Source organism: Hylobates moloch, unplaced genomic scaffold, assembly GCF_009828535.3.
Source record: "Hylobates moloch isolate HMO894 unplaced genomic scaffold, HMol_V3 SCAFFOLD_5, whole genome shotgun sequence".
Lineage (NCBI taxonomy): Eukaryota > Metazoa > Chordata > Mammalia > Primates > Hylobatidae > Hylobates > Hylobates moloch.
The window spans coordinates 132663259-132681712 of record NW_026652280.1 but is presented as its reverse complement, the minus strand read 5'-3'; the positions used below and the strand labels follow the sequence as shown (position 1 = coordinate 132681712).

The window sequence follows — 18454 nt, the reverse complement described above, 5'->3', positions numbered from 1 at the left end:
TTAGCACCTTGTGCTGACTTTCTGCCTCATCCTCTTCTCAGCAACAGTTCCTGGGCCTCAGCATCTCTTCCCTTTCCCTCTTCCCTCACCCTGACTCTGGAGTCTATCCTCAGTATAATGAAAGCATGTTTACGACGAAGCCCATCTCTAGGTCATGGAGGGGAGACTGCCCTGGCGGGGAAACCCACTTGTTCTCCTCATCCACAAGTCTTTGGAAATGTTTGGTTTAAAACGATTATTTTCTGAATCTTGGTGAGCATTTATGTGAACTAGATGTCCATCTTCATTCCTTTTTATTTATTTATTTTTAGACGGAGTCTTGCTCTGTTGCCCAGGCTGGAGTGCAGTGGCGCAATCTCGGCTCACTGCAACCTCTGCCTCCTGGGTTCAAGCGATTCTCCTGCCTCAGCCTCCCGAGTAGCTGGGATTATAGGCATGTGCCACCATGCTCAGCTAATTTTTTGTATTTTTAGTAGACACAGGGTCTCACTGTGTTAGTCAGGATGGTCTCGATCTTCTGATCTTTTGATCTGCCCACATTAGCCTCCCAAAGTGCTGGGATTACAGGCGTGAGCCACCGCACCTGGCCTTCATTCCCTTCTAACACCACTGCAGAAGATGCACATGGTAGCACTGCGGAAAAGGCACAGCAGCATGTGAATGAGGTCCTGACCTCTTCGAATGGTTACAAAGTCCTGTCGGGTCTCACGTCCAACCAAGGACCAACTCTCGCCTGTCCATGCCTCTTTGTCTCCCGTCCTAATTAAACCTGTGAGGTAAACACTCAAATAAGCTGGGCAAACCGACATGAAAGTTAAAGTCAGTAATACCCAGCTGACAATGGATAATGTTTACAGGCATTACTAGTTGGGTGTTTTCTTCAAACTCTACAAAGACTTGACATGGAACATTAAGACTAGTCCATTCACTTCCAACCTAGTGTTGCAGAATCTTGCCAGTACAAGCAGTCCTGAGGCAGTAACATTCACAGAAGTGCATGGGACTGACAAGGAGCTATGCACCCACCTAAAGAATTTCTAAAACTATACTAGATGGTGCACACCAGCGAGACTGTGAATTAGGATAGTTTGTGAGGGGTGCATTTGCATTTTATTTTTCCATGAAAATCACACACACGCAGACACACAGACAAACACACAGAAAAGCAGCTCTGCCTGAAATGAGAGCAATATGGAGGCCAAAGCTGCTAGTGGGATGGCCTGAGGTTTCTAGTTCTGTGGTCTGGAGAAGAAGGATTTTGTGTTTGTTTGGTTTCACCATCAGGTGTTCCAGGTGAGCAAGTCAGTTTCGGTTTCCTCCTGAAAGAGCCTCTTTCTGAATTCGCTGCACGCTCTTCGTGTGTTTGTTTTCTGCTGCAGTGGGGTCATTTATGCTGGCCAGTCCCTTTGGATGACCATATGGGCACGGGCTCCTGCGCCTCCAGCTGCCCAGAGTTCCTTTCTGGCTGCAGGAATGAGCGGTGTGAAAGATCAGTCCTGTGGAAGGAGATCACATGGACTCACGTCATCTTGGTTTTCTCAGATGGTGTGACTGCTTTTAGATTTCAAAAGCTAAACAGTTGTCAATCAATCTCTGAAGGGCACTCAGCTGAGGGCACTGTGATTCTGTCACATCACCCAGGTTATGGGCCATCTTTCTCTCCTTCTCTGTGAAATCTATGAATCAGGTCTCCCTGGTTCTAAGATCCAGGCATTTGTTACAAAGACTCACACATATGAGACGTGTGCATACATGCTTACATCCTGGAGGGAAGCTACACCCATGGTGCTGTTTCCAAGGGCTCTTATGGGGTCTTCTGGGGCTTTTTTAGCTTAAGAAAGTTACCATTATCTTAAAAGCCAAGAAATCCTAATTTAGGTCAGCCCTGAGGTACAGAATTCCTTTGACCACTTCCCGTAGGGGTGGCTCTGGGAAGCATGAAAATGTGACTGGGGGAGGGGAGAGATGAGAGCTGGAGTGCAGGATATTAGGTTCCAGATCGAAGCTTGGGCTTTGATTAATAAAGATGCCCATGTTCCTTGAGAAGCTGACACCAAGGTGACCTTTTTAACTGGAGAGACACTGTCTCCAGTTATAAAGTGTGGGTTGAATTCCTGAACCAATGCCCACTGTGGGGCTGGGGTAGTGTGGGCGAGGATGGGACTGGACAAAGGCCTGACCAGTCTAGACGAAATGTGGTTTATCCCATTATCTGATTTAAAATCACACATCCTCTTAAGAGGATGACTAACACAGTACTTAGGGCTGAGAACAGGATTTGAGGTGGTGTGAGGATTCCCATCAAGGCTGGGGGTACTTCAGAAACTTCTGAAACTAACACAAAGATACGAGTTATATGGGGGAACTGGAACAGTGTAAGAATAAGGATTAGAAATTGATTTGAGTTGTTCCTAATTTGGGAATGCACATGCAATGGTCACACAATTATTAACCTATTTAGGATGTTTCTAAGTTGTCTGATCATCTGTCACCTACTTAATCTATTCACACCTTGACCCTCACTGGTTTTAATAACAGAGTATAAGATTGCATTAGACCTTATCCCAAAACACGTTTTTCAGGATGGAGTCCTTTGGAGAGTAAAAATGTTCTTGGTAAGCAAACGCTGATTTCTAGATAAATATCTGTGTGGTCCTGGCTCACAATTTGGAGTTGTAAAGCCAATGGCTGGATGAGCTTCCTGAAGTTCTCACATTTGCTTAGGAGCAAGTTGTAAATTCTCTCTAGAACTTCTTGAGAGAAATTACCTTTTTCTTGTTTGAAGGATACTTTAAAGGAAATTATTCTGAAGTGGTATAATATAAACAATAATATAATTACTATTTATTTCATGACAGACATATGCAATGCTATATGAAAGAATTTTTGCAAACCTTTGTAAAGATAGTATGTTGTAAAGTCAGAATTAGGTTTTGGATGAAAATTATCAGAAAAATATGCCAATAAGTGTGTTGCAGGTTTTCTAATCTTTGTGAACAAAAATGTAAAAAACACAATAGAAAAATGATCACATCCAATAAGGGATAAAAGTTTGGAATTAACTGCTGTAGATCATAGAACATCAGCACCCCTGATGTTCTGCCTGGCCCAGAGGTGATGTGGTGGGATTAGTCCTTTAAGAGGGAACATGCCAGGCAGGGGTGGGGAGACCACTGGTAATTCTGGGAAACAATTTTGCTACCTAATTCTATATTCTGAGTTACAGAGTTATAAAAAGGATTCGCAACTGCAAGTGGTTTTTAAAAATAATTTTCAACTGATGTCAACAGCAATCACCAGATCTATAAATGGGAATCAGTGGCCGGAAGATCTCAGTAAAAGCAAACTTTCTCTAACTAAAGGAGCCTTTACTTAGGCATTTCTGGGCCCTCTGGCAGGTAAGGGTTGGGAAGACAAAGTCAGTTTTGCCAAGTAGCCATTAGGTCTCTGCTGGTCAAGACGAAGGGAAAAAATTCATCAGAAGCACTGCTTTGGACAGCAGTGTTTCAATCATTAGCTGTATTTGGTTTTTCTTGCAATCCAGAAACTGGGCAGAATAAAAACTTTATGGGGAAATAAGTTTTTTGCATATCATTGCTTCTTGATTTGATTTGATTTACTCTCCAGGTAAGTCAGAAGAGCGTGGCTAATTCATCCCCCTACAATCCCAGGCTTAAGCCAAGGCATTGGGATGCCGGTGCCTCCTCCGGTACTTGCTCCAGCTCTCTCCTTCTTGGATGGTGTGCTCCTTACATGAGGCACTGTGCCAGGGCAGGAACCTACAAGCACCTGTTCCAAGGGTTATCACAAGCCAGGAGACATACTGCCTATTGCTTCTTTCTCCATCTTCTTGACATTTTTATAAAGAACAAAGAGCCCTCTTCCTACAACAGATGCTATTCCTTGATCTAACCAAATGTGTGTCTGACACTGAAACGATGTGCCAGTTAAGTCCCTTCCTTTGAAACTCAAACACATGTCCAGACATAGATGTCAAGCACCCAAAACATTCTAATATTCTCTATTACCTTCTCTGCTCCTTATTCCCCAAATCCAAGCTTTTTTGCTGTAAGGAAAAAACATGGGAAAGTTCTTTTCAAAAATGCTCTCCCATACTATCCAGATGGTTTCTTGATTACAACAGGAACCCCTACAGCTATTGAATGAAAAGTTCTTCAGCACAGAACACACAGCGGCAGGGACTTAGCAAGGATGTGATGAGGATGTGGTGCGGACTTGGTAGGGACAATGGTATGGGTGGGGCTCTCTGTAGGAGGCGTATCTGAGCCTTGGGGCAACTCAAGCCCAATGAACCAGCTGGGCTGTGGGCTGAGGAGCTGCCTCAAGCTGCGGACAGCATCAGCAGCAGGGGTACCTGGGCTTGTCGACTGGCTCCAGCAGCTCGAGGGTGCAAAGGGAGGTCGTGAATTTCAGTCTGCTGTTTAGCAAAATTTACAAACACCTGGAGGTAAGAGAAGAGCAAGATTAGGTAGATATTTCCAGGAAAACAGCACCCTACACCCACCTACCCACTCTGCTCTCTATTTTCCACAGTTCACATACAGCCCTGCTGGTGTGGCTCGTGTCCTACCCGGGGGAGGCTGGCCCACCCAGGAAGCCTGGCCACCACTGCCCTGGTCAGAGCTAGCTACTTAGACCAGACTCCTGAGTGATGCCACAGGAGTTCCTGCTGGAGGACTCAAGGGACTTGGGCACCAGACATTGGGGTAATCAAGGCAAGGCAGATTCTCAGCTAGCAGCATCCTAATAACTAAAAAAAAAAAAAAAAAAGATAATTGATCCCTGTTCGGCTCCTCGTTGAGTATGAGGTGGCTGCTGCTCATGCCTCCCCCTGCTTAATGCTGATGAGAAGGTGCGGGTGAGCCAGCTCCTCAGGGGTTAAATGGAGACTTCCCTGTTACCATTGCTTTACTGAACTGTCTTTAAAGATGTTTATTTTAAAACAAACATATATAAAAACACAAAGCCCAGAAACAACCCAAATGTCTATCAATGAATGAGTAGATGGATGAACAAAATGTAGCACATATATGTACAAATGAATATTATTCGGCCTGAATAAGGAAGGAAATTCTGGCACATGATACAACACGGATGAACCTTGAGGACATTATGCTAAGTCCTCACATAATAAGCCAGACACAAAAGGACAAACACTGTATGATTCCACTGATATGAGGTATCTGTAGTAGTCAGAGCCTTAGAGACAGAAAGTAGAACAGTAGTTGCCAAGGGCGAGGGGGGCAGTAAGTGACGAGTTAGTGTTTAATGGGCACAGATTTTCACTGAAGCAAGATGAAAGAGTTCTATCGGGGATGGTGGTAATGGTTGCACGACAATGTAAATGTACTTAATACCACTGCACTGTGCACTTAAACATGGTTGGCATGGTCAATTTTATGTTATTATATTTTACCGCAATAAAAAATGTGATTACATCTTAAAAAACCACACATGGAATGCACGTTTATCAAAACTCACTAAACCGTACATTTAAAATAGGTGTTTTTGTTTTGTTTTGCTTTTTTGAGACAGGGGCTTACTGTCACCCAGACTAGAGTGCAGTGGTATGAACACAGCTCATTGCAGCCTTGACCTCCTGGGCTCCAGCAATCTTCCTGCCTCAACCTCCCATGTAGATGGGATCACAGGCATGCACCACCATGCCTGGCTAATTTTCTGATTTTTTTTTTTTTTTTGTAGAGACAAGGTCTCACTTTGTTGCATGGGCCTATATTAAACTCCTGGGCTCAAGTGATCCTCCTGCCTTGGCCTCCCAAAGAACCTGTGTTTCATCGTATGTTAATTACACATCAATAAAGCTGATTTGAAGGAAAAACCACCACCACAAATGAGCAAGAATGAAATAACACACCATAGCATCACGGGGAAGGAAAATGTGAAAAAAGAATCAGTGAAGTTTCCTGATGACTAAGAAATATTGTTAGAAAACAATTTCTGATATACCACCTTTTACCCCAATAAACAGAGGGCAAGAGTTTGTTAAAAATCGGGAATGTTATGCCTCCCTCTTATGGCAATTCCAACCCACACTGGGTGTTCTGGGCCAGTCTTTGCTCAGCTGTCGGTGCCCCGGAGCCAACTTGCCTGGTCCAGTGTGGTTTGTGTGACCGAGTACTCCTCGATGAGCAGGCTGTCCTTGTGGGAGAGGAGGAGCTGGAAGATCCTCGCCAGGGAGGAGGAGGAGACCTGGAACTGGAGCATGTTGTAGTGCCTCTCCCTCTGCACGCTGCCTGGGAAGTTCCCCTGGAAGAACTGCTCCACAGGGTTCAGGTCAGGAAGCAGGTCGTCCTTCGGGGATTTGATCTTCATTGTGACGATATAGCCATCTCCAAATCTAGGGGATGCACACAGTGCAGGACAGGCCCCTGTTAGTGGTTGGGCCTAAGGTAATCCCAAAATAAGGAGTAGACTCATCAGCAATTTTGGGGGTTAAGCCCAGCTTGGTGGCTCACACCTGTAATCCCAGCAATTTGGGAGGTAGAGGTGGGAGGATCATGAGCTCAGGAGTGTAAGATAAGCCTGGGCAACAAGTAAGACCCTGTCTCTATGGAAATTAGCAGGTCATGGTGGCACATGCTTGTGGTCTCAGCTACTTGGGAGGCTGAGGTGGGAGGATCACTTGAGCATAGGAGGTCAAGGCTACAGTGAGCCACAATCATGCCACTGCACTCCAGCCTGGATGACAGAGTGAGATCCTGTCTCAGAAAAACCGAAAAACAAGAAACAAACCCAAACAAGAACAACAAAAAAAGAAACACTGGGGATTAAAGGCCCATACCATAGACCTATGTACATACCGAAAACTAGGAGAGAAAAACCATGGTAGTCCCCGGAGAAATCATTTGATACCAGTTTTTGGAGGTCAAACGTCTGCATGGTAACGTGGGACAATCATACTTGCTGAAGTCGAAGGTAGTTTTATTTAATGTAATTAAATTAATTAATTAATTAATTTTTTTGAGACAGAGTCTCACTGTTGCCCAGGCTGGAGTACAGTGGCATGATCTTGGCTCACTGCAACCTCTGTCTCCTGGGTTCAAGCAATTCTCCTGCCTCAGTCTCCTGAGTAGCTGAGATTACAGGCACCCGCCACCACACTCTGCTAATTTTTTTTTTTTTTTTTGTATTTTTAGTAGAGACAGGGTTTCACCATGTTGGCCAGGCTGGTCTTAAACTCCTGACCTCAAGTGATCCGCCTGCCTCGGCCTCCCAAAGTGCTGGGATTACAGGCATGAGCCACCAAGCCCGGCCTATTTTATTTTTTGAGACAGAGTCTTGCCCTTTCGCCCAGGCTGGAGTGCAGTGGTGTGATCTCGATTCACTGCAACCTCCGCCTCCTGAGTTCAAGTGATTCTTGTGCCTCAGTTTCCTGAGTAGGTGGGATTACAGGCACACACCACCATGCCCATTTAATTTTTGTATTTTTAGTAGAGACAGGGTTTCACCGTGTTGGCCAGGCCAGTCTCGAACTCCTGACCTCAAGTGATCCTCCTGCCTCAGCTTCCCAAAGTGATAGGATTACAGGTGTGAGTCACTGCACCCGGCTGTCAAAGGTAGTTTTAGTCCAGTGTGGGGATCCCAAGACTGCCCATAAAGACACGTGGACCAGTGCATACTGAGTGGTGGTAAGGGCTGATGGGCCAGGTGGGAGCAAAGGCTCGGGAAGGCAGCACTTCCCTGAGGAAGCTTCCCGGAGCAAATGGAGCTGCTAGGGCCCAGGCCATTGGTGCTTTCTTCCTCCCTCAGCAGGATGGCTGGTTACCCTCACTTGGATGAAGGATGGTCCACCAGAGAGTGTGTGCATGGCTAGCGGGTGTCAGTACCCTATGCCCTAGTATCCTGTGTCAGTCATAACTGACTCCAAAGCTCCCTCCACAGTCTAGGGCTGTTCTCCTCTGCAGTAAGATGCAGAGGAGAAAGGCTGTTCACCTTTCAGCTCCAGAAAACTCACCGTCCTTCCACACAGGGAACACTCCCCTCTCACCTCCTCTATCATGGAGATATTGAGGAGTCAGAGGGAAAGGAATAGGAGAACTTCCCTCTCTCCAGCAGTTGGACACGGGAAGTTGCTGACACAGGTCTGGTGACCTGACATGCTGCTATTTCTATAGATATCTATGCAGTGTACAAGCTGTAGTTGCTCAATAAATCATGGGTCAAACATCCACTTGCCACAAGCAGCTAATCTATTAGACCTTTCTCTCAATCATTTATCTGCTCTGACATATGAAAGGATGACATCTTCTGTGTAACACCCTCCCGTGGGTGCATGAGGATTATGCACCTCAGCATAGATAAGGTGGGTTATGTGCTCTTCCTCCCACCAACCAGCTTAGTGACTTATATTCTGAGCTCTTAATAAGTGTTAAATAAATGAGTAAGTGTAACTCTGCTCTTTTCTAGGTTATAAAGCATATCAGAATGTGAATGAGCATGGCAATATGCTGATAATCTTAAACTGTTAGGTTTGGCATGCAAACTCTTAATAATAAGGAATTATCTACAATAGTTTACAATGTGTGGGTACAGGATAAGGATAATCCTATTCAAGATTACTGGCATTGGTTGGTTTGTTGTATAACATATGGTCTTTTTTCAAATTCAAAAGCATACAATACTCTAAAAACAAAAACGAGTCCTCAAGCCAGTTGGTCTCCTAACCATTCCCACATTGGCGTGGACTCTTAGTAAATAGGCCACAGGTCCTGGATCTGCTGGGGTAAGTGGTGGAATACTGAGGCAGTGGTAGTGGCCCTCCCTCATCCCAGCCAGGCTCTGCATGCATCCTGATCAGACGCCCCATCCAGATACTTGGGCGAGTCTTCGACCACAGGAAATTAGGCCAATATAGAGGAGTTTCTTATTAGCATAACAGCCTTCTCCATCTGCTGCTGGAGAATGAGGCCCAGCCACTACCTGCCTCTGCCCCAGGGGATGACGGGGCAGCAGGACTCTTCCAAGTGTCAGTGGAGAACACAGGATCCAGTTGGATCCACAGAAGGCAACAAGGGGCACGCCCCACCATCTGCTTACTTGGACTTGAGATGCTGAATGGTGCCCATACATCGAAAGGCGCCGTTTACCATGATGGCCAGCCGGGTACACAGCGCTTCACATTCTTCCATGCTGTGGGGCAGGAGAGAGGAGGTGAGCAGGAGGGGATTCCCACCCACCTTCCCCAGCCCTGGGAATCTCTTGCCTGTGGGATGTGAGGACCACAGCCCTCCCTTCTCTGATGATGCTCACGATGACGTTCCACAGCATGCGGCGTGCCTGGGGGTCCATCCCTGTGGTGGGCTCGTCCTGGGGGGTAGAAAGAAGGTTGGGGGCACAGGCTGGGAGCTGGCCCTTCTGATTACTGCTTCCCCCTGGGCTGGCTCCCTTGTGGAGGATGAGCTGACAGAAGGCACACACAGTCACTCCCCTCACTTGAGCAAGACAGGGGTACCCTGGTGTAGGGTACGGAAGACAGGAGGTGGATCCGAGAGTAGAGAAGCATGGTGTCCACCCTGGGCCCATTTCAGCCCACGAGGGGATTAAAGTGGATTAAGGCAATGACAGAATTCTCCTCAAAAAAAGAAATCCTGTAAATACATTTGTCAGGAGGCAGGGAGGTCACTCGGGTCACTTCCTTGGTTCCCGCTATGTCCTGTGCCCTGTGCCCTCATGATCCTTGGGCTGCATGGGCATGGCCTCAGGCCTGGCCTGGCTCAGGAGCCTTTGACCCAGCTCAGTGCTCCTGTATGGGGACCAGACACTGACAGGCTGCAGAGCGGGCTGGACTTCCCGGCTGTGAGCCGATGGCCCCACAGGAGACATCCTGGGAACGCAGGATGTGTGCAGTCCCAAGTCAAGGCTGTGCCATGACTTGTTTTTCTCCAGAGCTGTGTGAACCACTGATCGCTCAAAATGAGCAACACAGGAAACAGTCCAGACTAAAGCCAAATTACTGCAGTTTCTAAATCTGCCGACCCAGAACCTATTTCCCCAACCCAAGAGACGCAGCACTTGGTTTAAGCCCTTGGTGCGGCCCAAGCCCTCAGTTACCAGCAGCACCAGCGGTGGGCAGCCAATGAGCGCGATGGCTGTGGACAGTTTCCGCTTGTTGCCCCCACTGTACGTGCCAGCCAGGCAGTCGGCGTAGGCAGTCAGGCCCAGGCTCTTAATACTCCAGTTTGCAACCTAGGGAAGAGAAAGAAATGCCATTTGGAGAAGACAAGCAAACACCCCAAACCTCCCCCAGTTCAAAGCCTGGGGCTACCAGATCTCATGCCTCCAGAATGAAAGCCCCAGTTAGGCTGAAACAGGCTCCTGCTGGCTCCTGTCCTCTGGCATGTGCTTCAGGCGCCAGACAGGGGCTCCTTCACTCTATGTCTTGGATCCCAGGGTGGCCTGGTCAGCTCAGCATCTGTTGGGTATAGCCCCCTGAGAAATGGACTTCAGCCTTACAAACAGCAAGACAGTGGGTCTCGCCCAGCGTCCTGGACCATGGCTAGGAGTGGAGGAGGAAGGGTCTGTTTGAGAAGACGGTGAGTCCCAGACCTGTTGATCCCACCCCTCAAGAGGGTTACACCCAAAGCCTTGTGCATCCGACACATACTTATGGAGCACTGACCATACGCCGGACACCGAACCAGGCACTGGAGAACAATGTGAACACAGCCATTGCTGCTGTCCTCAGACTGTGGGGAGGTGACAGTCAAAATAAACAGAATACTGGCAGATCGTGACAGTGCTGTGAGGGAACGACGACAGAGACACCAGGTGTGTGTGCACATGCGCAGGAGGAGATCTAGGGAAGCCAATGGAGACAAGCTCACCATGCTTCTGCCTTCTGTACTAGTCCCCCGTGCCTGGAATGTTCCTCCCTAGGTGTGCACATGGCGCCTTCTCTCACCTCTAGTTCTTCATTCAGGTTCTCTCCTCTGCAGGCTCTCCCTGGGCCACCCTACCTCAAAGTGCAAACCCTGCCCCAACAGTTCTTCCCTGCATTACTTTTCCCTGAGGACTTTTCACTCTCTAATGTCCTGGATATTTTACCTATTTATCTATAGATCGTCTATCCCTCCCACTAGAATGTAAGCTCCATTTTTAACTTTTTACTTGGAAATAGTTTCAAACTCACACGCACATATAAGAATAAAAATAGTTCATAGAATTATTAACTAGCAAACCCTTCTCTCTCACACACACACAATTTTTTGTGACCCATTTGAGGGTAAGTTACTCATCCCAGCCCTTCACTCCTAAATACTTCAGGGCCTATTTCCTAAGAATAGAGATCTTCTCTTACATAACCACAGTACATTATCAATGTCAGTAAACTTAATGTTATGATACATTTACCTAATCTACTGTTCATAGTTCAGTTTTGTCAGTTGGTCCAATAATATCCTTCTATCATTTTTTTTCTCTTCTGCACAAGATGTAGTCTATTGTCTGTTATTCAGTCATTATGCCTATTTAGCCTCCTGCAATCAGAGATATTTCCATAGCTCTTTCTTTGTCTTTTATGATTCTTTTATTTTTGAAGAATACAGTCTCCTTTTTTTTTTTTTTTTTTTTAAGGAATATTCCTTCTTTGGAGCTTGTCAGATGTTTCCTCATGATAAGATTCAGTCTACATATCTCCAATCTGGATTCTACATACGTGAAATTGTGTCCTTCACAGGGTATCACATCTCGGGGCATGAGATGTCCATCTGCCCCTTATGGTTAATTTTGATCACTCAGTTAAGGTGCTGTCTAATTTCTCCATTGTAGATGTTAATTTTTATCACCCAGTTAAGGTGCTAATTTCTCCATTGTAAAATTACTATGTTTCTCTCTTGTAACCAATAAGCAATCTGTACAGAGATACTTTCATTTCTTTAAAATTATATTATTATTATTTTAAGAGACAGAGTCTTGCTCTGTTTCCCAGGCTGGAGAGCAGTGGCTTGATCACAGCTCACTGCAGCCTCAACCTCCCAGGCTCAAGCATTCCTCCCACCTCAGCCACCTGAGTAGATAGGACTATAGGCGTGCACCACCAGGCCCAGCTAATTTGTTTGCTAATTTTTTGTAGAGACAGGGTCTCTCTATGTTGCACAGGCTAATCTGGAACTCCTGGGCTCAAGCGATCTTCCTACCTTGGCCTCCCAAAGTGCTGCGATTACAGGTGTGAGCCACCATGCCCAGCCCGTTATTATTTTTTTTTAAAGCACTTCCTTACTTTCTGGCATAAGATATTCCAGGTTCATTTTATACCTATGCCATTCCAGCCCTGGAATTTATCATTTACTGGAGGAATCAGGGTTACTTTTAGTGGAGAATGTTATTAAAAGTCTGAGCACTAAGTGTGTTCATGGCTACTGGGGTGTTTTTGTTTCTTGAGCCTTTCAGAAGACAGATACACACATGCAAATATATGTATATATATATACATGCCTATGTGCACGAAACATGAACACATCTGCATGCACCCACAAACACAAGCACATAAATATTCCTGAATTCCCAGTGCTATCTCCAGTTCCAATCCATGACCTCACAGTTCTTTCTTGCTTTTCCCTTTTCAATATTTGTAAGTCCTTTCTTCCACAGTGAGAATTCTGGGTCCCAATAACATCAAAACACTTATTAATTTATTTAATCCTGTAACACATCTAAAATTTTCAGAATCACTTTGCCTATACCACTATAAAAAACATACTAAAAAGAACTCAGAAATTGTTTGTAGTTCTTCTCCCCCACTCCACCCTGCCCAAGAATGAGGATATAGAGTCAAACACTGTGTTCAGCAGTTGTTTGTATTAGCTCTATCCCCCTTTTGCAAGATTATGATATTTATTTGAAATAAAATTAGGTTAGTTCATTTAGTTTGCTGTCAGTGTTAGGTTTCCTTTTTGTTTTCATTTTTGCCTACTTCCCATTCTTACTGATTTTTTTTGAATATGTGGAGCATTAACATGCTTCCAAAAATTAAAACTATACAAAAATATATCCCCAGAAGTACTATTTCCTCCCATTTTTCTTTCTTCCAATTTTCTTCTTGTTGATCACCAAATTCATTGTTTTCTGGTTTATCCTTTCTATGTTCTATTTGCAAAGGTAAGCAGACATAAGTTTACTTTCTTGTTTTTCCTTCTTTCTTACATACAAAGTAGCATTCTATATGTTCTGTTTTCCACTTTGCTTTTTTTCATTTAACAGTATTTACTGGAAATATCTCCATATCAGTTTACTGAGATTTTTCTTTTTCTTTTTTATAGTTGCATAAGACTTTATTGGTGTCTGTACCATAAATTATTCAGCCAATCTACAATGACTAAACATTTAGGTAACTTCCAGCATTTTGCAATTACAAATGCAACGGATCACCTTATACATACTCATTTTGTACTGTGGGAGATGCATCTTCAGGATAAACTCTTAGAAGTGTGATTGCTGAGTCAAAGGATAAATGCATACATCATTTTGTTAGATATGAGAGCGGGGATCTTTTTTTGTCTGTCTTGTTCACTGCTATACCTCTGGTTTCTAGAACAGTACTTGGCACACAGTAGACACATAGTAAACATTTGTTGGATTGAATGAATGAATGAATGAATAGCACGCTTCAGTTTCTCATCTCCAAGAGGATGTACTCTCATGAAACAGGCTTGTAATTAACCAGACTCCTATGTGGCCACAACAAACCATTTTTCACCTTTTCAATTTCCTCTGCTGGTACACCTCGAAGCCGGGCATAAAGGTAAAGATGTTCTCGTCCTGTGAGCAGCTCATCAATTGCATCAAATTGAGGACAGTAGCCCATATTTTGATGGACTTCAGAAATATTCGTTAAAATACTGCAAGAAAAAAAGCAATTACTGAGTATCCTTCAAGGAGGGATGACCATAGAGCTAGGGCTGGAGAAGCTTCTGCCAATGGGAAAAGGAAGTTGCTTCTTCTCTTCTCATATTTGGCTTCAGAAATGCATGGGATATTTGGGAATCAAAACAGGGGCCCTTTGGTTAGAAACTGAATCCTGTCAGATTCTTCCATGTTTCCATGTCTAGGATTAATTGAATCCCTGTTACGCCAAAAGTCAGCTTTCATTTTGGATCAGATCACCTCAAATGTGAGTGTAAAAACAGAGGGAAGATCAGGTTTAAGAAAATGATTCATGATTTTTCAATAATTTTCAGACATTTGGGAAGTAACTAGAAAAGATGGATGTGTCCCAATGGAAGTAAACTTCTCTATCTGTATTTATTGGCAAAGATAGCAATGAAAGAGGAGCCAGTCAGATGACTACCCACAGCGAGAGGCCTACAGGGAGCAGGGGTAGAGTGAGTTGAGTTCCACCAACTCCCTTTGGCTAATATATTCGCCCTCACTAAAAAAATATATTGCCAAGATGGAAAATAAACTATACATAGACATTTAGTCTAATGTCATCCTTTTCTTCTTATAGTTTAGAGTCTATGAATAAAGGATGGATGGTACAGAGAGAGACCATTGCAGTTCCCCATAATGACAAAAGCCACCAAAGGCATGGCTGGGCCAATTAAAACTACTCAGGGAAGCAAATAGGGTACATTTCCAAATTAGCGGGAGCTACCCTACCAGATAAGCCCAATTCTGTGTCTTAAACCTATAGTTTCTTTCTAGCATCCAGCTCCGTTTTATCTTCTGGACGTCAGACCCTCACTTGGACACAGTTGTAACTTGATGTCTCATAAATGTGCTCATGGAAAATTCTATGATATCTTTCCCCTCCTCCACCCTGCCATGACTCCTTTTGTCACAATCAGGAAGTCACCTGCCTGGTCACTTGCAGGTGAAGCTGGATCTGTTGAGATAGAGTCAGCCATGACCTGGCTTCACCCCTGCCTGTCCCTTTTCTGTAAACCCAGTAGGGCTGGCTATGGAGGCCAAAGAACCAAATTCATCCTGTCTGAGCCAGTGAAGCATGCTCAGGACTTTTCATGCCCACTGGACATTGGGCCATGCTGAGGATGGCTTTCAGGGGAGAGAAAGAGGCCCCAGTCAAGCAGATGCTGGACAGATGTCGGCAGCACCTAACTCCACTTATAAACCAGGGCAGAGACTTCCTCTGGGCACCTCTATTGTGTGTGCTGAAGTTTTACTGTTCAAGCTTTTCCTGCAGCCAGGAAAGAGGCAGACAAGTGAGAGCTCATCCTCTCTGTCCTGCCCATAGGGGACCAGTCTGTTTAAACACATTTTATTACAGAGAGCAGCAGTCACCCTCCAGAATCCAAGGGCACATGTCAGTTTTCCCTCCATGCTCCTTGGTCTGGCAAAGCCAAGTATCAGCCTACAAATAGCCAATGCAGGTTAGGCTACCCCAAGGGCCCATGCATGAGCCCCTATCTAGAAACTCAGCCCGGAGGAAGGATGCTTCATTCATCACAGGGGTTCTTAACCTGGGATTCAAGAGCTCCTGCAGGATCACAAATGTGACCTGGGGCTCGGTAAATTCCCTGAAACTTTTGCAAAAATGTGTGGAGGGAGGTAATGGGAAGCAATGGTGCATTTTTATAGGAATAGGCTACAAATATTCATCAGATGCTTAAAATGTTCCATGACCTCTAAAAGATTAAGAACCACACACTTAGTGCTTCCCAGGTCTTTCCAAGAATCCATCCTAACAGAGGAATCTCTTAACCATCACAATTCAGTTCCATTTTCCAGTGGGTCTATGTGTTGGGCTTTTTGGGCCATGCTCTCTGGGAGGCCTCCTTCTCTGTACAGATCTTTCAGGGCCTCAGAGCCACCCTAGTATAGGGTCTGATGATCACCTTCCTATTCTTCTCACAGGACCTGTGAGAGACTCCCTGAGACAGGAGGAGCAGGATACTCACCTCTTGCCTGCTACGGTGGCATCCCCTGAGGTCACTGTGGTGTCCCCAGTGAGCATCTTGAATGTGGTTGTCTTGCCGGCACCATTCACTCCCAGGAGGCCAAAGCACTAGGAGAAAACACATAGCTAGCCTGGCCCTAGAGACCAAGAAGGTCTAAAATGTCAGGCCCCAGGGTAAGTGTGTGAGCTGGGGGAGGCATTTTAGACCTGGGCTGCCATCAGAGGCCACAAGCCATGTGTGGCTACTGAGAACTTGAAACATATCTAAGTCCCAGTTGACATGGGCCCTGAGTGTAAAGATTCAAAGACTTAAAAACAACAAAAAATTGTCAAATATTTCATTAATAAGGTTTTCTATTAATTACATGTTGAAATAATATTTTGGATATATTGAGTAAAATAAAAAATACTAGTGAAATTAATTTTACCTATTTTCTTTTTACTTTTCTCATGTGGCTAGTGGAAGATTTATAATTACATATGTGACTTGCATTATGGCATTATGTTCCTATTGAATAGCTCTGCCTTATGGAGAGGAGAGGCAGGCACAAGAGCTGATATTTGGAAGCCTTTCACATGTGGTCTGCAGAGTACCCACCTCTCCAGGGCGAACTCCGACACACAGCCTGTCCACTGCCGGGCTGGAGGTGCCTGGATAAATCTGCAAGATACGAAGAAATCAGACTGAGAACTGAGACAGAGTTAGAGCAAGGAAGAGAAGAGGGAACAAAGAGCAAAGGATGGTTTAGGAGAAAACTACCAGCACTAGGAGGTTACATATTGACATGGGCAGGCACAGAGGTGTAGTGAGTACTGAGACATCTTGAAGCTGACCCATGCTCTGCAGAAATGGAACACAGAAAAGGGAGTGATGCTCAGTTGGAGTGACTCTCACTGAGGCCCTGAGTCAGTGCCCGAGATGAATAGCAGGGAACACACATTGGAATTAGATGTTCTTGGAAGACAAGTTATAACACAGAGAGGATGACCCCACATAAAACTAGGAAACCAAATTGCTTGCATAAGCATATCAATCGTTCTATGGAAGGAAAATGGCAACATCATGCCAACTGTGGATCTAACCAGCACCTCCAAACTCATACCCATTCCCTTACCTTGGTTAGTTCATGTAGCCTTAAGATGTCAGTTTTATTTCCACCAGTAATAATTCTTTGTCTTTCTTCAGCCACATCATCATCTTCATCAACAATGGGCTCCTTAGGGGGCTGAGCAATCCTAGATGAAGAAAATGGGTCAGGATTGGGCTGGCTGTACAGTGTCCTTGGCACTGTCCTTTCCATTGGACCTCTCTTCCATTTCCTTGCTTCTGCTTCCTTCTGGGCTTCCATCCTTTAAGACTTAAATTCTAAAAAGGGCTCCCAGTAGGAGAGGCATTAGGTGTTAGGTAGAGAGGTCAAATGCTCATGTCCAGAGTCAGCCTTGGGTTCCAGTCCCGGCCTCCTCATGTGTGATCTTGGGCATTGGACCTCTCTGAACCTTGCCTACTTCAACCATGTGAGGAGGAGGGGTAACAATACCTGTCTCATAGGATTGTGCTGAAGATGAACTCAGCACAGTGCCTGGCACAGAGTAAAGACTTAGGGCCTGGGAGCACCGTCAGGACTAAAACACTTCCTCTACAGCAAGCACTCAGTAAGGGGTAGTTACTAACCTCCGAGCCCCCCACTTCCTCCAGTCAACCTTTCCAAAACAGAGTTGTCATCAGGCCACCTCATGCCTCAAAACCTTCTGTGGTTCCCCATCAGCTGTAGGTTGAAGCCCTCCCTCTGCAGCTGTAGTTACCGCCCTGCAATCCAGCCCCACCTACCCTTCTCACTTACCTCTTGCACTAACTCCTCTGTCAGCAATTGGCATCTCCCCCTGGTTCCCAGTCCTATTGGTCATTCCCGTCTCCCAGCCTCCTCATGTGTTTCCAGTCCCTCAATGTTCTCCTCCTCCTGCCCCACCAAATGGAATCTTCCCCATTCTTAAAGACACAGCCTCTTCTTTGAAACCCTCCCTGACCTTCTGGAAGCCAGGGACTATGGTGTACTTCTCTGGTCCTCTTTAGGCCCTAAGGCAGGCAGGACTCATTCAAATGTGTTGACATCAGAGTTTGAAGCTAATGAGTCAATTTGGGTAGTCAACCTCCTGACCCGCTCTCTCCCACACAAAGGCCTCTAAAAGGTATGGCCAAGGCTGCAGAAAGGGTCTGCAAGGGCTGAGGGTGCCAAGGACAACAATTCCTGACACTGTCTCCCATAACTAGAACTGCTTGTGTATCCTGTTTCATTAGGAGTGTGTTGACACCTGTGATCTCATTCGCCTCTCACAGTCCTGTGAGTAGAAAGGCAGATTCATTTCCAATAAATCAATTCCCTGTGGATCAAAACATAAAACCAAGTCCTTGGAATCTATTTACAGGTGACCATACTCAGCCTGAGAGGAGGAAAAGTTAAGAAACAAAACACTATTGGGGAAAGCTTGCTAGGAAAGGCTGCTGCTTGGCAATTCAGGCCCCTGCGTAAGGACAACAAAGGTAGGCCTGGATTGCAGAGG

General features: G+C 45.3%; 1 protein-coding gene across 1 annotated transcript in view; it reads right to left on the bottom strand.

The window, feature by feature from the left end:
* The window catches only part of ABCA4 (ATP binding cassette subfamily A member 4), a 119132-nt gene that overhangs the window by 3911 nt on the left and 96767 nt on the right, over positions 1-18454 (bottom strand). Inside the window, exons 31-39 of the mRNA XM_058439740.1 lie at positions 17011-17131; positions 16494-16556; positions 15897-16003; positions 13736-13877; positions 10093-10227; positions 9245-9348; positions 9079-9171; positions 6130-6379; positions 4376-4462 (exon numbers count right to left, since the gene is read on the bottom strand). Coding sequence (XP_058295723.1) covers positions 4376-4462; positions 6130-6379; positions 9079-9171; positions 9245-9348; positions 10093-10227; positions 13736-13877; positions 15897-16003; positions 16494-16556; positions 17011-17131 — 1102 coding nt within the window. The remainder of the gene's footprint in view (positions 1-4375; positions 4463-6129; positions 6380-9078; positions 9172-9244; positions 9349-10092; positions 10228-13735; positions 13878-15896; positions 16004-16493; positions 16557-17010; positions 17132-18454) is intronic.